Below are 23,639 nucleotides of genomic sequence, written 5' to 3'. Positions count from 1 at the left end.
AGTTATCTTTGCGTTGGTATCTTTCTTGAACTGGTTTCCTTTGAATTGTAAAGTACATTTTCAAAAGTCTAGATGATGTTTTGAGCTAGATTTAATTATAAGATATTGTTTGCTTTAATGCCTTAGATATACGCATCTAAAATTTTGACATGTAATTTGTTATTAAATTATATTTTGGAATTCAAATTACATTTTGAAGTAAAAAATTCTTTTGAGAATCTTTTTGTAAAGCTGACTACAGTGCTTTTAAAAAGCGAGTGAATATCTCTGATTTCTCCTTTGTCGGAATCCAGAGATTCATTCATGAAATGTGATACACCTCTATTAGATTCCTTTATGTTTAGGTGGATGTTGAAGTGCTCTGGGATTAGGATGGATTTTTTTTTTTTTTAGTTATCAAAATACTGTATGAGCTTTATTCCTCCCCAGAATAGGGCTTTTGCTTTTAGTGTACTGTATTGAGGGCTGGGCTCAGGCATTTGATTTCCCCAAATCTACACCTTTGGGTCTGTCTCGGTGAAAGTGGGTTTGGAGAGAAACTGTAATACACTTAAGCTGACCTCCTGTCTATGTAGCAAAGCAGAGAATCGAGGTTTGGCTGCTCCAGGCCTTCCTCTAACAGGCAAACCCTGGATTTTGACCCAGGCGTATTCATGGCTTGAAGAAGTCAGGAACAGCATGCTTCACTTGAGTGTGGCGGGCAAGGCTAAGAGAAAGCCTAAGAACCAAAATTGGTTGTGTTTTTTGTGATTGAGAACTTTGTTAATGCCAGGTGTTTCTGCTGAGAGCTACCTTTAGGTTTTCTGTCTTCTCTAGGATAAAATTAAATTCTTCATGCTGTTTTAGGCCTCTTTACCTTTCCACGGGCCCATTCCCTCAACCTGGAATGCTTGTGCTCCTTGTCACCCATGCCTCCTCAAACATGGGTAATAGGGAGAAGGGTGCTTATTACTTTTTTTTAGGTAAATCTCACCAATTCTGCAAAACTCTAGTGTTAACTTTCGTATCCTTCAGGATATTTCACCTGACCACCCAGTTTGATTTAGACCAGAGGTTGGCAAACATTTTCTTTAAAGGACCAGATATTAAATATTTTAGTCTTGGTTTACCTTACAGTGTCTGTTGTGTATTCAGCACTGCTGTTGTAGTAAAAAGTAGCCATAGACAATACATAAATCAGTAAAACTTTATTTAAAAAAAATAGATGGCAGGTGAGGGCAGATTTGGCCTGCAGGCTGTTCGCTGAGCCCCTGATTTAGATCTATCTCTGTGACTATATGTGGCATATTTTCCTTAAATAACTTCTGACAGAATGCTTATACCAGACAGTAACTGTTGATTTATTTGCCTACCTCACTTACTAAACTATTAACTTCTCAGAGGCAGGGAACATGTCTTAATATGACTTTGTATTTTCAGTTCTGAGCATGGTGCCTGACATGTAGTGTCTCACACTGAGTGAGTGAGTGTTGAAACTATAAACGGACCCTGTGTCCTTGGACTAGGCTCTTTAATCTCCTATTGGAGAGTGTTGTTGGGAGCTTCTTAGTGGGAAAATTGTGTATATTTTTCAGCAGTCTAGTACTTTTTCTTTCCCTTCATGTTTTCTGATAATCAGAGGTCCTCATTTTACCCATTTCTAACTTTAGCCTTGTGTTGGACCTGTTAGGCTTTCCTGTCAATAGTCCTCTCAAGAACACCTATTTCCTTTGGAACACAAGATACTGTTTGGCCTTTGAGGCGACACAGCTCAGTTTATGTCTTCCTGTTAAGACAAGAGCTATATTCTATTAACTGTATTGTAATATTCTATATTCTATTAGAAATTCTCTAAGTATTCAAGGTAAGCATTTGAGAATGCTACTCATGGTGTTTTTGCTCATAAACACAGTGTTTCATCTCAGATTGTTTTCTAAGGACAGGAAGTGGGCTAGGAATGTGGGACTTATCTTTTTCTTGGCTTTTGACTCTTTACTTTGGGAGAACTTGGTGTTTTTGATCAAGCTTTTATGATTTACTATCATTTTAAAACTGAGTAATCCAAACCTTTCCTTTCTTAAATAAACCCAATCTTTTCTTTCTTTCTTTTTTTTTGGCTGCATTGAGTTGCTTGCATGGTTTTAGTTCCCCCACCAGGGATCGAACCTGGGCCCCGGCAGTGAAAGCGCGGAGTCCTAACCACTGGACCACGAAGGAATTCCCCACCCAATCTTTTCTTTAATAAAAGTATCCAGGGCCTCCCTGGTGGCGCAAGTGGTTGAGAGTCCGCCTGCCGGTGCAGGGGATACGGGTTCGTGCCCCGGTCTGGGAGGATCCCATATGCCGCGGAGCGGCTGGGCCCGTGGGCCATGGCCGCTGAGCCTGCGCGTCCGGAGCCTGCGCGTCCGGAGCCTGTGCTCCGCGGCGGGGGAGGCCACGGCAGTGAGAGGCCCGCATACCGCAAAAAAAAAAAAAAAAAAAAAAAAAAAAGTATCCAGATGTGATTTCACTTTTTTGAAGTACTTTTGTGTAGAAATACCAATCTGTTTTTCCATTTCCCAACTCATTGGCAATTCATTTCTTAGTTGACTTTTAAGATTATATATTAGATTTAGATAATTTACTGAAGATTCTTATTTGTTTACTTATTGACTTCTTTTTATATTGGCACTTCAGATTCTGTAGTGCTTTTATTTTTTATTTTTTTGCGTTACGTGGGCCTCTCACTGTTGTGGCCTCTCCCGTTGTGGAGCACAGGCTCTGGACGCGCAGGCTCAGCGGGCATGGCTCACGGGCCCAGCCGCTCCACGGCATGTGGGATCTTCCCGGACCGGGACACGAACCCGTGTTCCCTGCATCGACAGGCGGACTCCCAACCACTGCGCTACCAGGGAAGCCCTGTAGTGCTTTTTTTTTTTTTTTTTTTTTTTTTTTTGCGGTACGCGGGCCTCTCACTGTTGTGGCCTCTCCGGTTGCAGAGCACAGGCTCCGGATGCGCAGGCTCAGCGGCCATGGCTCACGGGCCCAGCCGCTCCGCGGCATGTGGGATCTTCCCGGACCGGGGCACGAACCCGTGTTCCCTGCATCGGCAGGCGGACTCTCAACTGCTGCGCCACCAGGGAAGCCCCCCTGTAGTGCTTTTAATATTATGTTCTTTATTGTAAGTTTTCCCAAAATATTTTTGATGTTTTCCAGGAATATATTTTCTAGCACTATCCAGTAGAAATATAGTGCAAGTTACATATGCAATTTATGTTTTTCTAGTAGTCATGTTAAAAAAGTAAAAAGGGAATTCCCTGGCGGTCCAGTGGTTAGGACTCTGCACTTTCACTGCCAAGGACACGGGTTCAGTTTCTCGTCGGGGAACTAAGATCCCGTGAGCCATGCGGCGTGGCCCCCCCAAAAACAGAAATAGATGAAAATAATTTAAATATATTTTATTTTACCTGATACATCAAAAATATTACAATTTCAACATATAATCAATGGAAAATTATTAATGATAAATTTTATTTTATTTTTTTATACTATCTTTGAAATCCAGTGAGTAGTTTATACTTACAGCATATCTCCTTTCAGAATGGCCACATTTCAAGTGCTCAGTAGTGACGTGTGGCTAGTGACTGCTCTGTCAGAGAGCTAGACTATAAACCATTTGTCTTATAGGTGATTGTGAGAAGTCAGGCTTATTACTGGGAAAGCCTGATCAAGGCAGAGTGATATAGGGCTGGATATTGAAAGGTTACACGCGTGAAGTACATGTAATTACCAAAGAGGGAAAGCAAGAAAATAATAAATATACTAGTATTTGTGATATCAAACATATATGTTCTTCATTTTAATTTATTCTGCATGACATTATTACCAGATGTTGTTCAGCTTTATAATTACCAAGGTTAGATATTTATCCTATATAAAATTTTAAATTATACCTAGGTTTTTAGTATATTGAACAATGATAAACTAAGATCTATTAATTTTATTTGATAATTTATCAATCCTATTGTATTTTTAGCTAAGCCTTAATGATACAGAGAAAATAAAAGTTCATGAGACTGTTTTGTCTTTTTATGTATAGGTTTCTATGATCAGAGATATTCGAGAGAGGGAGATTCGGATCTATACAGATGCAGGCCGTATTTGTAGACCACTTCTTATTGTGGAAAAACAAAAGCTACTTTTGAAGAAGAGGCACATTGATCAATTGAAAGAGAGAGAATATAACAACTACAGGTAAGAACATGCAGTTAGAAAAAAAGTTAGATACAATTCACATGCCCTAAAATTAAGCATTTTAAACTATGTAGTTCGGTGGTTTTTAGTATAGTCACAAGATTGTGCAACCATTACCACTATCTAATTCCAGAATATTTTCATTGACCCGGAAAGAAACTTTGTACTCATTAGCAGTCACATTTCCTTTTTCTTAATTTTTGTTATCAAGTAAGAGACTTTCAGGGTTTTATTTAAGCGTAAAAGTCTTTGTGACATGGTAAAGACTACCTCTGCTACTAATAAGAAATAACCTCTGTGCTTTCACTGCATGGGGCTTGGGTTCGATCCCTGGTTGGGGAGTTAGGATCCTGCATGCCGCGTGGTGTGGCCAAAAAAAAGAAAAAGAAATAACCGATGTGATATAAACAATGTATAACATAATATGAACAATATAGTAATAAATTTAATAAAAAGAATCTTTTACAATTTATTATTAGTGATATATAAATGTATATATTTTTATTGTTAAAAATTCAAAAAATAGGTGTAATAAAAATATATAAAAGCCCCCAATTCACACTCTCCTTTTCAGAAGTAAATACTGTTACCAGTTGGGGTATTTGTTCTTCCAGACCTTATTTTTGTTTTTATATACTCACCCTAGCCCCACAAGTAGGTTCTTTAGATCAGAGCAGAGCAAAACAAACTAACAGTAGTTACAGAGCCATACTTTATGTGTATTGTTCAGTAACTTGTTTCTTTCACTGTTAACAATAATATGCTTATTTTGGGACCCTTTCTATGTGAATGCATACAGATATAGGAATATTCTTTATTAAGTAGGAAGCCTAGTTAATTAAAATAGTTCAGGAAGTAAGGAAATTAAATGAATTCTTTTTTAGTTGGCAGGATCTTGTGGCCAGTGGGGTAGTAGAATATATTGATACTCTAGAAGAAGAAACAGTGATGCTCGCAATGACCCCAGATGATTTACAGGAGAAAGAAGTAGCTTATTGTTCCACATATACGCACTGTGAGATTCATCCATCAATGATTCTTGGTGTCTGTGCATCTATTATTCCTTTTCCTGATCATAACCAGGTTGGTAGCAGTTTTTGACTATGCTTTGTGAGGAATTGGGGGAAGCAGAATAAAAATTAGAGATTAGTCTGTAGTTTTTTCTGAAAGAAAAGCCTTTTAGTGTAAAGACGATGAACTACAGCATTTAATATGCTTATTCTTGTGTTTGACTCTTAAGAGTCATAATTGATTATTCCAAATGGCTATCACTTATTTTTCGGAAGGAATAGGAACTTTACCAACCATATTTCTGATTTATGAAGTACCCTGTAAAGTCTGTTTATTTAGAAGTAATTAAAGTTTCACCGATTCTGCTTTTCATTTCTACCTTTAGTCCCCTAGAAACACATACCAGTCTGCTATGGGTAAGCAGGCTATGGGGGTTTATATTACCAACTTTCATGTTCGTATGGATACATTGGCCCATGTTCTCTATTATCCTCAAAAACCACTTGTGACTACACGGTCAATGGAATACCTACGATTTAGAGAGTTGCCAGCAGGTATGTTCAGTTTTGTTCTACATTTTTTAAGATCCTGCCATGCTTAAGACACTTTTGTGGGTTCTTTGGAGGGTTAATAAATGCATATGACACAGTCTCTATTCTCTTAGAATTTATAATGTGGTGGGAAAACATGAGCACAATTCAATAAAAAGGTAGATATGTGTATAGTGTTATGATGGAGGTATAGATTCCTTTGGAAGCGCAGAGTGAAAGAAATGATTGATTCCTGTTGGAGTCTAGAGCCAATTCCATAGGGGAGGTAGCATTTTGGACTAGAGTAAAGTTGATGAAAGGGTATTTGAATTTGAGAGATGGTTTGAACAAGGTCCTGGGTGCATGAAGGCAACTGTCAGTATTTATGTCAGTTTAATATGGCCTGAGTGGAAATGCATGGGAGTGATACTTGGTCTCATAGTGTGGAGACAGCAGGTTGAATTTTATTTGGAGAATGAAGAACTATCCAGCCTTTTTTTTTTTTTTGCGGTATGCGAGCCTCTCACTGCTGTGGCCTCTCCCGTTGTGGAGCACAGGCTCCGGATGCGCAGGCTCAGCGGCCATGACTCACGGGCCTAGCCGCTCCGCGGCATGTGGGGTCCTCCTGGACCAGGGCTCGAACCTGTGTCCCCTGCGTTGGTAGGCAGATTCTTAACCACTGCGCCACCAGGGAAGCCCTATCCAGCCTTTTGAACAAGGAAGTAATACAGTTACAAATTTATTTTACAGTATAATTCTGGCAGTCACGTAAAGGATCGATTAGAGTCAGATACGGTATTAAGTAGGGAGGTAACTTAGAGGTTCTTGTAGTGGTCTAAGTGAGAAATGGTAAGGTCCTTATTAAGACATGAAAAAGTGTAAGGGCCTGAGACACCTGTTGGAATACACTTGTTAAGATTAACACTTGATTACTTATTGGATGTAGAATGATGAAGAGAGGGTAGAAAGGAATTAGAAATATTGTTGGTGTTCCTGGCTTGGGTGATCAAGAGATAGATACTATTAATAATATTGGGAGCATGTTAGAAGAAAGAAGAGGTTTTCTTTCTTTATTTTTTAAAATCAATTTTTATTAGAGTATAGTTGATTTACAATGTTGTGTTAGTTTCTGCTGTACAGCACAGTGAGTCAGTTATACATATATCCACTCTTTTTTAGATTGAAGGAAGAGGTTTTAGATGTAAGATAATAAGTTCAGTTTTCAACATGCTGATTTTGAGTTGCTGCCAAAACATCTCAGGAATGATCCTCCAACAGTGAGTTGCAAATGTGGTTAGAAAGAAGGTCAAATCAAGAGCTGTGAAGTTTTTGATATATTAATGATAATTATAGATTACTGTGAAATTGCTGAGGGAAAATTCAGAGTGAGAATAAAGCCAGAAACCGTCAGAACTTCAGGCACCAGGAAAAGAAATCCAGAGAGGAGATTTGAGATGTAGCTGATAAGGAGAAGAATCAGGAAGTTGCAGGAAGAGATTCTCAAGGAGACTGGACAACGGGTAAAATGGTGCAGAGAAGTCTGAAGGGTATCAGTGTTGAATATAAAGGAGACAGCTTAGTTCTTTGGCAGAGTTGTTGTCTTACCGTATTATTAGCGGAATTTTAGCTTTGACCGTGGATAACATTGTTTAGTAAAGTTTGCCTTGTAAATAGTGGCTTTAAATTATTTACTGTAATAGGGGATCTAACATTTTGATAGCAAATTCTCAGAGGTTAGAATGATTTATTTTCAAAGTCTTCCACAAGGGGTTACTATTGTCTAGAAAAACAAAATCTGTTACGTTGTCTACAATGTGCTGGTATCTTTGGGCTATACTTGCAGTGCTGTGTTTTTCTTCAGCATTTAGATAATAATTTCTTTATGGCTAGAGAAGAAAAGAAACAGGTGAAGGATTGGATTTGAAATAGAATGTTCCTTTGGCACTGATATGAAGTGGTGAGGGCATGGCTGGTAGGGACTACAAGCCTTTCAGTTCTGTTATTGCTTCATGCCTTAATCTTGTTATCTATCTATATTTTTAAAAACTTTATTTTGAGATAGTTTCAAGCTTACAGAAAAGTTGTAAGACTGTTACAAAGAACTCCTATATACTATTCATCCAGATTTCCTAGTTCACATTTTGCCACATTTGCCTTATTCTTTCCCTTTCTCTTTCTTCTTGAACCATTTAAAAGTTAAGTTACAGACCTGAAGCCACATCACTAATTAATTAATTAATTTATTTATTTATTTATTTTGGCTGCGTTGGGTCTTTGTTACTGTGCACGGGCTTTCTCTAGTTGTGGTGTGTGGGCTTCTCATTGCGGTGGCTTCCCTTGTTGCGGAGCACAGGTTCTAGGCACGCAGGCTTCAGTAGTTGTGGCACGCAGGCTCAGTAGTTGTGGCACGCGGGCTCTAGAGTGCAGGCTCAGTAATTGTGGCGCACGGGCTTCTCTGCTCCGTGGCATGTGGGATCTTCCCGGACCAAGGCTTGAACCCGTGTCCCCTGCATTGGCAGGTGGATTCTTAACCACTGTGCCACCAGGGAAGTCCCACATCACTCTTTAATTCTTCAGTGTATGTTTCCTAAAAAAGACATTATCCACAGTACAACCGTCAACATCAGGGGGTTAACACTGATACCCATCTAGTCAGCAGTCCCCAATTCAGACTTTGCCAGTTGTCCTCATAATGTCCGTTATGGGTCTAGGGTCTAATCCAGGATAGTACATGTCTCTTTAGTCTCTTTAATCTGGAACAGTTCTTTAGTTTTTCCTTGTCTCTGTGACCTCCACATTTTTGAAGAGTCCAGTCAAGTTACTCTATACATTATCTCTCAATTTGGGTTTGACTATTCTTTCCCCATGATTTATATTCAGGTTATGAAGTTTTGGCAGTACTAGCATAGAAGCAGTGCTGTATTCTTAGGGCATGATATCAGGAAGCACATGCTATCTCTGTCCCATTATTAGTAATTTTAACTTCTTTCATGTAATTAAGATGGTGTTGTCAGGTTTCTCCACTTTTTATTAATTATAATTATTTTGTACTTATTAGATAAGTAATAAGTTTTTGTGAAAAGATACTTTGAGATGATGTGAATAGCTATTCCTTGTCACACTTTCAGTCATTAATTTAGCAGGTGATTATTGCCAAATGGTGATTTTCTAATTTTATCATTCCTCCGTGTTTGATGCTGAAATTGTCCCAGATTTTCCAATGGGAGTATCTTCAAGATGACTCCTGATAGGTCCTCATTGTTCTTCAAGCACTTCCTTACATTTTGCCTCATCTTGTGCTTTTCTTCCCCTAAACTTGGACTTGGTCATTTCTCCTTTTAGGATAAAAGAATAGTGTGTAGAAACCAAAATCTGGGTGGTAGGTGTGCTCTTTGCTATTATAATATCATCATTTCTAGGTCCTCTCGGCTGTTGGAACTAGGAAAATATATGTATGCATATACCCCTCCCCACCTTTATCTATTTTTATATCTCTATATACTAAAGAACCATGAGTTCATATCAATACCATATCTCCCATCCCAGTACAACACCATAGTGTTTATTTTAGAATTCCATTCTCTGACAGTGAGAAACCTGGCTCCTGTTGTCCTCAGTATATTTAGTTATTTGCTCAATCTGTTGATGTAACCAATCTCCTGACCATTGTGGCTGAATTATTAGCTCTGGCCCTGCCTAACCTGCCAGCTGCATTGGCCAAATTCTGAGCCCTAAGGGGAAGGGGCTAATAGGGTTATCTTAAGGAATGTCTTTGGATTAGTATCATTCCTATTTCTATAGAGTACTGTTTCTTTGGTTGACATCTTCTGGGAGCAAAGATCCTTGTGACAAAAGTTCACCTTGACTTAAAGTGGGTCAAGATACTTAGAGCCTCCTTACTGCTGAGCCCGAGGTTTGAAGTAGGTGGGGACAGAATGGCTGAAAGGGTTTGAGCCTGGCTGACAGGTGGGTTATAATCCTAGATTTTATAGTCTTTGAGATCACAGATACTTTTTTGAAGTTACTAATATTTATTGAGCAGTTTGTGTGAACCACCACCCAAGGCACCTTACACGTTATTTCTAAGCATCATAAAAACTTTGTGATGTTTTTTCATCTACAAAATGAGAATAATAATAATACCTACCTCATAAGGCTTTTGTGATGATTAAATGGTTAAATCCACTTAAAACTCATGGCTTAGTGCCTAGCAGTTAATAAGGGAGAAATAAATGTTAGCTGATTAGTGATAGTGGTGGTTGTATCATCTCTGTTTTACAGATGTGGTGACAGGATCAGAAAGGTTATTTGCCCAAAGTTTATACAACTTAATTTGAAAATCCAGAATGTAAACTCTGGTTCTTTTTTTTCCCTTTTAGACCAGATGTACACCTTCCCCCCATTTCACTTTCTTGTGCTGTTTCCTCTTCACTACATTGTTTCTTGATTTGGGGCTTTTAAGCTAAGAAGAAAATATTAGACATATAATTCAGAAGTTTACTGTTTTTAGTTAAATTTAGCTGATCTTTCAGACTTGCCCAGATACCTTAGATAAAGGTTGTAGGATGGAGGGGGTTGCCTCCTGGGCTGTAGTTGATATAGCAAGTGTGGGCGATCCAGGGATTGTCACCCGAGAGGAGGAAAGCCCCACAAAGGCCAAGACAGTTGAGCACCTATAGGCTGTCACCTGGAGAAGAGGGAGGGCATAGATAGCGCTGCACAGAAACATGAGGACGTGCTAGGGAAGTCTTGCCCATTCCATGTATTACAGATGTCACGTATGTCCTGCTCCTGGCTCCCTAGTAGTAGGATCATATCACATCTCCCAAGACCCTGGGATTTCTGCAAATTCTCGACTCTTTTCAGATCCCCCCCTGCCATCAGGATCCTGCATCTTTTTTTTTTTTTTTTGCGGTACACGGGCCTCTTACTGTTGTCACCTCTCCTGTTGCAGAGCACAGGCTCCAGATGCTCAGGCTCAGTGGGCATGGTTCATGGGCCCAGCTGCTCCGTGGCATGTGGGATCTTCCCGGACCGGGGCACGAACTGTGTCCCCTGCATCGGCAGGCGGACTCTCAACCACTGCGCCACCAGGGAAGCCCAGGATCCTGCATCTTTATGTACTTTTTCTGCGTTATGCAGCTTGACTGTGTGTGAAAATTAAAATTCTTCTAGTTTTCTCAGACAATCCACACAAAAGAGTGGTGACTAGTGTGGATATTACTAAAGATTCCTTAGAGGAAATAATTTAGATTTCAGGAGTTTTCATTGCACACCTGAGGAGAGACTATTTGACTTTTCTGATCTCTGAAAACTCTTCTTGGCTCCCTGCTATTGGGTGCTTTATCTCTGGTCCTTCCCAGGAAGGACTCAGCTTCCTTGACACTGCCTTTCCCTTGGAGTATTTCTTACTCCCCTTCCTCTCCCAGCAGAACATTTTAGTTTTTCCTGCTCCAAATACAGGTACACAGACCCATCAGGGTGCCCAGAACAACAGATGCCCTCTTGTTACTATGATCCTTCTTTAGAGAGCAATCAAGGTTATATTTAGCACAAAGTGTTTCTTGTTATCTCTTCAACAGAGCTTGCAGTCTCAGATTCATACAGGCTTAGGCAAGATTGGTGAGTAGGTGGAGCTGAAGAGAGGTTTGCCTTTTTGCTGAGGTTAGCACTATTCACCTTCAGCTGTGGTTGTGATGTGTACGTGCAGACCCAGTGATGCCAGACCTGATTTTTCAAGAAAAGCTTGAAATCTAAGCTTTAGTGTGAATTTATTTTTTAAAATGTTATGATCAGTGCATTTAAAATAGCTAGTGGAAAGCTTTCTATGGCACAGCGGGCCATAGAAATGTAGTTGTTAAGGAGGAGCAAATGTGGTAGGGAGGAGGGCCTGCTGTTTGTGTGTATCTCTTTCTACAAATCTATTCCTACCTTGGGTTGGGAATTACTGAGAATCAGAGACTTGGAGAGGAGTGTGTCTTTAGTGACCCAGATTCAGACCAGCAGTGCTGCCACCCCTTACCTGCACTCCGCTTATGAAAACGTTTGTATCCCTGCTGTACACATAAAAGTGTGAATGAATGGTGTGTCTCCTCTTGAAGGGTGGGTTGTGTTTTGAAAGTTGAATTTAGCTTTAAGGAAGCAAATATAAACAGTTTATTCAGAACTTAGATAACCAAAACAGTCATCCAGATTTTGGTTCCTTTGTATTCCATAGTCATAGTTTTTACTCCACATTTGAAATACTTAGATCAAGATATTATGTTACTGTAGCTTTAGAGTTGAGTGTGTTTCAGTTTTTGGAAAATCTGATGATTCATGTATATATGAATTATGTTCATTCAAACCCCACTCAGGGACTTCCCTGGTGGTCCAGTGGTAAAGAAACCGCCCTACAATGCAGGGGACTCCCTGGTCAGGGAACTAAGATCCCACATGCCGCAGGGCAACTAAGCCTGCATGCCATATCTACTGAACTCGCACGCCTCAACTAGAGCCCACGTGCTGCAAAACTACAGAGCCCATGTGTTCTGGAGCCCGTGCGCCACAACTATAGCGCCCATGCACCGTGGAGCCTGTGCGCCACAACTAGAGAAGAGAAAACCATGCCACAACTAGAGAAGCCCGCACGCCGCAACGGAAGATCCCGCATGCCGCAACTAAGACCTGGTGTAGCCAAAAATAAAATAAAAAAATAATAAATCTTAAAAAAAAAAGAAACCCCACTCACATTCAACAGTCATTTCTTATATTGCAATCTACTAGTTTATAGAGTTTTCAACTTTTTTTCTTCTTTAATACTTGTTACTTTATTTAAATATAATTTTAATTTTATATTGTAGTTGATTTACAATATTGTGTTAGTTTCAGGGGTACAGCAAAGTGATTCAGTTATACATATATACATATCTGTTCTTTTTCAGATTCTTTTCCCATATAGGTTATTACAGAATATTGAGTAGAGTTCCCTGTGCTATACAGTAGATCCTTGTTGATCCCAAACTCCTAATTTATCCCTCCCCCCAACCCTTCCCCTTTGGTTAACCGTAAGTTTGTTTTCGAAGTCTGTGAACCTGTTTCTGATTTGTAAAAAAGTTCATTTGTATCATTTTTTTTAGATTCCACATATATTCCAAATATCATATAATATGTGTCTTCCTCTTTCTTACTTCACTTAGTATGATAATCTCTAGGTCCATCCATGTTGCTGCAAATGGCATTATTTCATTCTTTTTTTATGGCCGAGTAATATTCCATTGTATATATGTACCACATCTTCTTTATCCATTCCTCTATCGATGGACATTTAGGTTGCTTCCATGCCTGGCTATTGTAAATAGTGCTGCAGTGAACGTTGGGGTGCATGTGTCTTTTTGAATTATGGTTTTCTCTGGGTATATGCCCAGTAGTGGGATTGGTGGGTCATATGGTAGCTCTGTTTTTCATTTTTTAAGGAATCTCCATACTGTTCTCCACAGTGGCTGTATCAATTTACATTCCCACCAACAAGGCATGAGGGTTCCCTTTCCTCCATGCCCTCTTCAGCATTTATTGTTTGTAGATTTTTTGATGATGGCCATTCTGACCGGTGTGAGGTGATACCTCATTGTAGTTTTAATTTGCATTTCTCTGATAATTAGTGATGTTGAGCATCTTTTCATGTGTTTGTTGACCATCTGTATGTCCTCTTTGGAGAAATGTCTGTTTAGATCTTCTGCCCATTTTTTGATTGGGTTGTTTGTTTTTTGATGTTGAGCTGCATGAGCTGTTTGTATATTTTGGAAATTTATCCCTTGTCAGTCAGTTGGTTTGCAAACATTTTCTCCCATGCTGTGGATTGTCTTTTCATTTTGCTTATGGTTTCCTTTTCTGTGCAAAAGCTTTTAAGTTTAATTAGATCCCATTTATTTGTTTTTATTTCTATTATTCTAGGAGGTGGATCCAAAAAGATATTGCTTCGATTTATGTCAAAGTGTTCTGCCTATGTTTTCCTCTAAGAGTTTTATAGTGTCCAGTCTTACGTTTAGGTCTTTAATCCATTTTGAGTTTATTTTTGTGTATGGTGTTAGAGAATGTTCTAATTTCATTGTTTAACATATAGCTGTCCAGTTTTCCCAGCACCACTTATTGAAGAGACTGTCTTTTCTCCACTATATTCTTGCCTCCTTCGTAGATTAATTGACCGTAGGTGTGTGGGTTTATTTCTGGGCTTTCTATCATGTTCCATTAATCTATATTTCTGTTTTTGTGCCAGTACCATACTCTTTTTATGACTGTAGCTTTGTAGTATAGTCTGAAGCCAGGGAACCTGATTCCTCCAGCTCTATTTTTCTTTCTCAGGATTGCTTTGGGGTCTTTTGAATTTCCATTACAAATTTAAAAATTTTTCGTTCTAGTTCTGTGGAAAATGCCATTGGTAATTTGATAGGGATTGCATCGAATCTGTAGATTGCCTTGGGTGGTATAGTCATTTTGACAACAATTGATTCTTCCAATCCAAGAACATGGTATATCTTTCCATCTGTTTGTGTCATTTTTGATTTCTTTCATCAGTGTCATATAGTTTTCAGACTACAGGTCTCTTGCCTCCTTAGGTAGGATTATTCCTAGGTATTTTATTCTTTTTGATGCGATGGTTATTGGGATTGTTTCCTTAATTTCTCTTTCTGATCTTTTGTTGTTAGTGTATAGAAAAGCAAGAGATTTCTGTGTATTAATTTTGTATCCTGCAACTATACTGAATTCATTCATGAGCTCTAGTAAGTTTTCTGGTAGCATCTTCAGGATTTTTTGTGTATAGTATCACGTCATCTGCAAACAGTGACAGCTTTACTTCTTTACCGATTTGGATTCCTTTTCTTTCTTTTTCTTTTCTGAGTGCCAATGGCTAGGACTTCCAGAACTATGTTGAATAAAAGTGGTGAGAGTGGACATCCTTGTCTTGTTCCTGATCTTAGAGGAAATGCTTTCAGCTTTTTACTGTTGAGTATGATGCGAGCTGTGGGTTTGTCATATATGACCTTTATTATGTTGAGGTAGGTTCCCTCTATGCCCACTTTCTGGAGATTTTTTGTCATAAATGGGTGTTGAATTTTGTCAAAAGCTTTTTCTGCATGTATTGAGTTGACCATATGGTTTTTATTCTTCAGTTTGTTAATGTGGTGTATCACACTGATTGAAAAATCCTTGCATCCCTGGGATAAATACCATTTGATCATGGTGTGTGATCCTTTTTTTTTGTGGTATCTTTGTCTGGTTTTGGTATCAGGGTGATGGTGGCCTCATAGAATGAGTTTAGGAATGTTCCTTCCTCTGCAGTTTTTTGGAATAGTTTCAGAAGGATAGGTGTTAATTCTCTCAATGTTTGATAGAATTTGCCCGTGAAGCCATCTGGTCCTGGACTTTTGTTGGAAGTTTTTAAATTCACAGTTTCAATTTCAGTGCTTGTGATTGGCCTGTTCATATTTTCTATTCCTTCCTGGTTCAGTCTTGGGAGATTGTACTTTTCCAAGAATTTGTCCATTTCTTCTAGGTTGTCCATTTTATTGGCATATAGTTGTTTGTAGTAGTCTCTTATGATCCTTTGTATTTCTGTGGTGTCAGTTGTAACTTCTGTTTCATTTCTGATTTTGTTGATTTGAGCCCTCTCCCTTTTTTTCTTGATGAGTGTAGCTAAAGGTTTATCAATTTTGTTTATCAGTACTTGATACTTTAAATCTTTATGGTCCCATCAAAAATAGTTTTGGCAGGGGCTTCCCTGGTGGCGCAGTGGTTGAGAGTCCGCCTGCCGGTGCAGGGGACGCGGGTTCGTGCCCAGGTCCGGGAGGATCCCGCGTGCCGTGGAGTGGCTGGGCCCGTGGGCCGTGGCCGCTGGGCCTGCGCGTCTGGAGCCTGTGCTCTGCAACAGGAGAGGCCACAGCGGTGAGAGGCCCGCGTACCGCAAAAAAAAAACCAACACATCTGCCTTAACTATGACTTAAAAAAAAAAAAGTTTTGGCAGCAGCAACTAAATAAGATTGTTTATATTAAAAACTTGCTTATATCAAACATTTAGCCATCAGAGTAGCTGTCTCACAGATTCCTATTCCAGGAGGAGTAGACTTTGACATTTACCACGGTGAAAACATTTGAGGCAAATATGATTAAATAAAATTGATTTAAAAGAAAGGGGTAATTTTTCTTTGTTTCTCATATTGTGCTTTAATGTTTTCTCTTAAATGCACTGCAGGTATCAACTCAATTGTGGCCATTGCATCATACACTGGATATAATCAAGAAGACTCTGTTATCATGAATCGTTCAGCTGTAGACCGAGGCTTTTTCAGGTCAGCTATTTATAAAAGTTGTCAAAATACACATATGGTGGAAATATTAATATTTTATTTTTAAAAAATTCTTTAAAAATAGGTGCGAATTGTGTGTTTCCAAACTTTTGGGGGTTTTGAATGTCAGTCCGGAAGAAATTTTGATCTGACAGCAGAGAAATTTTTCTGTTAGGATATTTAATCTTCTGCCTCCATTCATGAAATGTTGTGGATATCTGCCAGGCACATGTTGTTGTATGGTTTCCTATATAGGGGTTAGTGTGGTAAAATCAGTGCCCTATTCCAGAAAGTAGAAGGCCTGGGTGATGGTCACGAACAACTGAAGACACTGCTTCTTGTATCTGAGGATTTTCAGTTACTAATATTTTGAGCCCCCCTTTATTTGTAAGCAAATAAATGTTTGTGTTTAGATAATATAGAAATGTCTAAAGTAAAAATAAACCTAGAGTTTTAGGACTCATGAATATTGGGTTGGCTAAAAAGTTCATTTGGGTTTTTCTGTAAGATGTTATGGAAAAACCCGAATGAACTTTTTGGCCAACCCAATAACAACTGTTAAAATTATAGTATATTTTCTTTTTCAATCTTATTTTCTATTCTTCAGTTTGATTATTTTATTGTCAAACATTAATCTCAAATCCATGATATGTGAAAGTTGGTTAAAAAACTGGGAGTTAAGAAGAGAGGATGGATTTTTTTTTTTCTGTATAGTTTTCAGAGGATAGGCACTAAGACCAGAGGTGGACGTTATAGCTTAATATCATAAACTTCTCACTAGAAATATTGGGACAGATCCTGGGTGACCATCTCTGAGGGTTATTATGGGAGGGATTCTTATTTTGGGTAGGAGGTTGGACTCAGTGACATTAGTCCTTCCTGGTCTCGCATATAATTCCAGCTGTGTTAAGGTTATGGGTCAAATGCTACATGTGTGGCCTGTGTAATAGCTCTTAAGGCTTAACTTTGACCCTTAATACAGTTAACTCTTGTCCCAGATTCATGGTTTAAATTGCCATGGTTTAAATTACCACATATCAATTAAGTAAAATTTATTGGTATGTTCTAAGCCCTATTATTAAAGGAAAATAGAAGTTAACTTTAGAACCATGTGTTTTTAGGTCTGTTTTCTATCGATCATACAAAGAACAGGAGTCTAAAAAAGGGTTTGATCAAGAAGAAGTTTTTGAGAAGCCTACACGTGAAACTTGCCAGGGTAAGCAATACTGACATTGAAATTATGGAATTCAAAGTTAGCTTACCATGGTTTTCCTGATTAATTTTTTTGGTTTTGGCCACCCCCCTTTCTTTTTGCCATGTGGGAGTATGTTTTCTTATTATTCTTAGAGCTTATATTAAGGAAATAGGTATATTTGCCAGAAGTCTTTGCACCTAGGAGTGGACTTGCTATAGTCCTTCCATTCTGCTAGGTCTTGCATTGAGGAGGGGATTTAGGAAATCAGAGAGGTCATGTAATTTCATGGGACACGCCTCAGCCCCATTCTCACTTGTACTGTGTCCTGTCCCTCAGTTTATCTATTTGCATGGGAACTTCCTCTCCTCTTCACATTGTGGTGTGACCATAGTGTTTGTCTAGCCACAATATTTGTATGTATTTAACAAATAACTAATGAGAGGATACCTAGAACTTTCTGTTTCCTCTGGAAAACTCAAAACTTATTTTCTAGTTATTATTTTTACAGACATTTAAAAGCTGTATAAAGTGGGATGGATGGGATATCCCAGGGAAAAGGGTTATCTCTCCTACAGTTTTGGCTTTTAATAGTATTGCATGAAGCAAAATGTTTTCTTTTTTCCTTAGATATCTTCCTATTACTCCATTTCCTGTGGGTGGCTCTCTGTGGTAGTGAATTGATGTTCAGTGGAGTTAAGATTATAGAAGATTAAATTCAAACTTTCTGTTGGAAATTATATGTAGAGGACATAGATACTCTTCCTTATGCAATATAGAGATCAGAAGATGGCAACACACTTATCCAAAGTCACTTAGCAAATGGAGAATCTGAATCAGTCCAGTGCTTTTTTACCGAGTTCAGAAGTTTGTAGTATTTGGAATAAGGGCACATTACTACACATGTTAGAGATTCCTATGAACTTCTCTCTGACTTTAAACTGATTTATATATTTGGTTTTTAATCTTTTGGGGAGGGGTATTATGGGACATTTTAAATACTTTTCTTTATGGTATTACCATTTCAGAAAATTCTGTCTCTTTCTTCTCAGGTATGAGGCATGCTATTTATGACAAGCTGGATGATGATGGTTTGATAGCTCCTGGGGTTCGTGTATCAGGAGATGATGTTATTATAGGCAAAACAGTCACGTTGCCTGAAAATGAAGATGAATTGGAGGGCACTAATAGACGGTATACTAAGAGAGACTGTAGCACGTTTCTCAGGACTAGTGAGACGGGCATTGTGGATCAGGTTATGGTAACTCTCAACCAAGAAGGATATAAATTTTGTAAAATAAGGGTGAGTATAGCTTTGTCATATTGCTATTTATAGAAAGTAAACCAGAATGACTTAACTAACCTATTTTTGTGTGAATTCAGGTACGCTCTGTTAGAATTCCACAGATTGGAGACAAATTTGCTAGTCGACATGGTCAAAAGGGTACTTGTGGTATTCAGTATAGACAAGAGGTAGGTATCTTTTATCACCTCTAACCCAAAGTTTTGTTGAACATTTTATTAAATCAAAATGTTCTTTAACTTAAGAGCCCAGAGGCAGTAAAGGCTTGACTTTTAATTTTAGTGGTTTTTTTTTTTTTTTTTAGATTTTAATTATTTATTTATTTATGGCTGCATTGGGTCTTCATTGCTGTGTGTGGGCTTTCTCTAGTTGTGGTGAGCGGGGGCTGCTCTTCGTTGTGGTGCATGGGCTCTAGGCATACAGGCTTCAGTAGTCGTGGCTCGTGGGCTCCATAGTTGTGGTTCATGGGCTCTAGAGTGCAGGCTCAGTAGTTGTGGTGCATGGGCTTAGTTGCTCCACGGCATGTGGGATCTTCCCGGACCAGGGCTCGAACCCGTGTCCCCTGCATTGACAGGCGGATTCTTAACCACTACGCCACCAGGGAAGCCCTAATTTTAGTGTTGAATAAGTAGGTGAACACACTACGTTGAACAGAATTTAGGACATAGAAAAGTTTAGATGAGCGGGAGTTCTAGTTCTCTAGCTAAGAGATTTAAGTTTTTTTAAGTGTTTTTAAAAAAATTCCCTTATAGGATATGCCTTTCACCTGCGAAGGTATCACCCCCGATATCATCATAAATCCCCATGCCATTCCCTCTCGTATGACTATTGGTCACTTGATTGAATGTCTTCAAGGGAAGGTAAGAGGTTTTCTTTAAAAATATAGGTTCAAAATTGATGTTTCTTCCGAAATGTTAGGTCATTTCTTTCATTTGAGCCAGGGTACTTTGGAAAAAGCCAATATGACACTTAACTTTCCTGCTTTTAAATTGGTTTGATTATGTCTTTTTTTGCCAAACTTTGCAAAGTTATGACTGAGAAGTTTTGCAAAATTTACGACATCCAGTCTTTACTTGTATATATGGTTATTCTTTTGACTGGTTCTTTTCTATAAATGGTAGTTAGTTCAGTGTGAACCTAATGGTTTTATAGCTATACTATTAGCTACGCATGCATCTTTCAGTGGAGGTTTTTCTATTTTTAAGTATCTTATTAAGGCAGAGTGGCTACAGCCTAACACATGGATGGCTTGGTTTTAGGGCATTAAAATGTCATTCTCCTTGAGTCGTAGGAAGTACTTGGGAGTCTCACTCTTTTTGTATCTGGTCTCACAGAGAGCTTCCTACTTGAAGGCTTATAATTGAGTTGTTTTTATTTTTTAGGTAAATTAGTTTGTTATATTTTATGTAAAATGCTAATAAAATGAACCTTACTGTATTACAGCTTTCCATAATATAGATATTTAAGTTAATCCTTAATCTTAAGTTCAAAATCTTCCTTTCCAGAAAGGATCTTTTTTTTTTATTGAATATATTTGTATTGACATAGACTTCGAAAGGGTGACAGAAGGAAGCAGCCTTTTAGAGATGACTTTTCGTTTTAAAGGTATCAGCTAACAAGGGTGAAATTGGTGATGCCACTCCATTCAATGATGCTGTTAATGTACAGAAGATTTCTAATCTTTTATCTGATTATGGCTACCATCTCAGAGGAAATGAGGTATGTTTGCTCTTACATTGGTAATTTGTTATGAGTATTCTTTTTTGTATGTTTGTAATTTCATTTTTTTAAAAATTAAATTTTTCATTAAAGTATACCACATACTTCAAATTGCATGCAAAACCGTAAATGTACAGGTTGATGAATTTTCACAAAGTGAACACAGCTGTGTGACTGGCACCCAGATCTTGAAAATTACCAGAACCCTTTTATGCCTAGATGCCCCCCTTGTGTCCCCTTCCATTCACTACCATCATACCCCCCCCCGCAAGGTGACTACTCTCTTTACACTATAGTTTTGTTTTGATTTTTATAGAAATGGAATTATATAGTATATGCACATATATTCTTTGAACTTGTTTACTTTTAAGTCTGTGCTTCAAAATCTGTTTCAGGTCCTATACAATGGATTCACTGGTCGAAAAATCACATCACAAATTTTTATTGGCCCCACTTACTACCAGCGTTTGAAGCACATGGTGGATGACAAGATTCATTCTCGTGCTCGGGGACCTATTCAGATCCTTAATAGGCAGCCCATGGAGGGTAGATCTCGGTAAGAGAGCTGCATCATCATCATTGTTATATAAAGGAATGGTTCTCAAATTTCTTGATTCCAGGACCCCAAAGGCTTTTGTCTGGGAGTTGTATCTTTTTTTGTTGTTGCACTGGGTCTTAGTTGCAGTAGGCAGGCTCCTTAGTTGTGCACATGGGCTCCTTAGTTGTGGGATCTAGTTCCCTGGCCAGGGATTGGACCTGGGCCCCCTGCATTGGGAGCACAGAGTCTTAACCACTGCGCCACCAGGGAAGTCCCTGTATCTTTTGATATTTATCCCGTTAGAAATTAAAACTGAGAAAGGTTTAAAATATTTATTACTTTACTTAAAAAATAACAGTAACAAATCCATTACACATTAACATAAGTAACCTTTTAGGTGAAAAATATTTTCCAAATAAATTTAGTGATGAGTGACTTTGGTTTACCTTTTTGCAAACCTTTTTTAATGAACTGGTTTGTGAGAAGACAGCTGGATTATTGTGTCTGCTTCTGCATTCTTCCCATTGCAGGATTTTATTTTTTATAATTAAGTGTTGCTATATGAGGAAAATCTGACCTCACACAGATGTGTGGTTGGAAAGGGAAGAATATTTTAATAATTGTCAGGTGATTGTGGATTTTTTTTTTTTTGATGCTACATCAAAACAAGTTGTCCTTTTTTTAAAAATAAATTTATTTTTGGCTGCGTTGGGTCTTCGTTGCTTCGTGCGGGCTTTCTCTAGTTGCTCCGAGCGGGGGCTACTCTTTGTTGTGGTGTGCGGGCTTCTCATTGCAGTGGCTTCTCTTTATTGCGTAGCACAGGCTCTAGGCAAGTGGGCTCAGTAGTTGTGGCGCACAGGTTTAGTTGGTCCGCGGCATGTGGGATCTTCCCAGACCAGGGCTCGAACTCGTGTCCTCTGCATTGGTAGGTGGATTCTTAACTACTGCACCACCAGGGAGGTCCAAGTTGTCCTTTCTTAAAGGTTACTGGTGATGCAGAATTTGAAACCACTTAGATGAATCTTTTATGTTTATTATATTAAAATCCACTGGCCTTACACTTTGTATCTTTTATACTTATGTAATTTTGTAGTATCATATTTGGTCATTTGGAAAATATTTTCACTCAGCAGTGAAAGCGCTGAGTCCTAACCACTGGACTGCCAAGGAATTCCCTCTCACAGTCTGGATTTTTGTTGATTGCATTCCTGGGCTCTGTGTTCCTATTTTTCTTGCAAATAGCTAATCGGATCTAGAGCCTTGATGAGGTGAAGGGTTTGTGTTCTCTTACAGTAATACTTCAAAGGCAAATACTTTCAATATCTGCTTGTCTCTTTTATGACTTTAGCAGCTATTAATGATCATTACGTAAAACCTTTAATTATTTAAAGGTTTGCAAACTGATGAGATTCTAATTTATCATTCCTTCATTTATTAGCTGGAATACTTTCAGAGAGAAACTTTGTTTCCTCAGCTGCTAACCTGGTGACATGGTTCATATACTAAAAGGCAAAATAAATGCTTAATTCTTTCCTTTTATTTACCAATTTTCAAAATGATGCGTTGGTTGCCTAGAATCCTCCAAAGCTGACCAAATGTTTTGTTTTTGGTAATATCATTAGAAGCTCATTGATCTTATGTATTTTGTATATTAAGAATGTTAAGGAAGCCATCACCATCCACTTGCCTGGCCATCGGAACAGTGCATTTCACTTACATGTGGGGAAACCTGTGACTAGTCACCTGTTCTTTCCATCACTTTTGCCGACATGCATTTATCATTTCAGGTTTGATTGCCTGGGAGTCTCTTTCATGGAGAAGCTGCTTTATTTAGATTGACTTTTTTATTATTCATTTTTTAGTATAGAGGTGAATTCTAGTAAGTTAAATGATAGTCTGATGAGATTTTATTTTGTACTTCATTGTATTTTATTTGGAAAAGTATATGCTATACTTGAGAATCTTATGTGTTTACTCTGGGGACCTTCTAATTAATGCACACCAAATAGTTGATAGACTTCTCAACCTCCCCACCATGTAGAGAGAATGCAAGAGTAGAAAAATCGGAGTCTAGTTCTCTTTCTTTCTAATATTCTTTATGATAATAGAAAATCAGTACAAAATAGTCTGTTGTTTTTTCCATGACAGTGATGGTGGCCTGCGTTTTGGAGAAATGGAACGAGATTGTCAGATTGCCCACGGAGCAGCCCAGTTTTTAAGGGAAAGATTGTTTGAGGCATCAGATCCATATCAGGTTCATGTTTGCAATCTTTGTGGAATAATGGCGATCGCTAACACCAGGACCCATACATATGAATGCAGGGGCTGCCGAAATAAAACCCAGGTAGGTGCAGACCTTACTGGCAGTTGATATCTGTTTAGGATATAACCACGTTGGCCTAATCATCCAGGCAGATTTAGTGTGGTGGAACAGATTGGCATTTTCACAATTTTGATAGCATGCTTCTATAAGATTCCTAGTTTTAAATGAGGAAAAAGGTAACAATTCTGTTTTTCTAAAAACTAGTTTAAGTTTTAGTGTGGTAATTTCTCTAAGCTAAGCTGTTCATCTTTTGGAAATAATAAGGCCTTGTACAAGGAATTTTAAACAATGAGTTTTGTTAAACCTTTTAATTGAGAAGGGTGAATATAAATTATATCTGGCAGAAAGGGCAGAATACCAAAGCCTTTTAGGAGAAGAGCCACCAAAGGCTAAGGTAGGATGAGTGTTATCAGCCTCATTTGTTCATCACCTCCAGTACCAAGTCTTTAGCTTTTTCTGGGGTAGGGAAGTGGGGTCCCTTCAATACAG

General features: G+C 38.5%; 1 protein-coding gene across 2 annotated transcripts in view; it reads left to right on the top strand.

The window, feature by feature from the left end:
• POLR2B (RNA polymerase II subunit B) overlaps positions 1-23,639 on the top strand; it is a 47,501-nt gene that overhangs the window by 23,279 nt on the left and 583 nt on the right. For both annotated transcript variants that reach the window (XM_060109038.1, XM_060109048.1), the window contains exons 14-24: positions 4,058-4,212; positions 5,097-5,295; positions 5,609-5,777; positions 15,982-16,078; positions 17,197-17,291; positions 18,320-18,570; positions 18,651-18,740; positions 19,323-19,430; positions 20,176-20,289; positions 20,685-20,845; positions 22,976-23,171. In XM_060109038.1, coding sequence (XP_059965021.1) covers positions 4,058-4,212; positions 5,097-5,295; positions 5,609-5,777; positions 15,982-16,078; positions 17,197-17,291; positions 18,320-18,570; positions 18,651-18,740; positions 19,323-19,430; positions 20,176-20,289; positions 20,685-20,845; positions 22,976-23,171 — 1,635 coding nt within the window. The remainder of the gene's footprint in view (positions 1-4,057; positions 4,213-5,096; positions 5,296-5,608; positions 5,778-15,981; positions 16,079-17,196; positions 17,292-18,319; positions 18,571-18,650; positions 18,741-19,322; positions 19,431-20,175; positions 20,290-20,684; positions 20,846-22,975; positions 23,172-23,639) is intronic.

The sequence above is a fragment of the Mesoplodon densirostris genome, chromosome 1 (genome assembly GCF_025265405.1).
Source record: "Mesoplodon densirostris isolate mMesDen1 chromosome 1, mMesDen1 primary haplotype, whole genome shotgun sequence".
In the NCBI taxonomy this organism is placed as follows: domain Eukaryota; kingdom Metazoa; phylum Chordata; class Mammalia; order Artiodactyla; family Ziphiidae; genus Mesoplodon; species Mesoplodon densirostris.
Note: the sequence above shows the minus strand (reverse complement) of the source record. Positions and strands in the feature narration are given on the sequence as shown.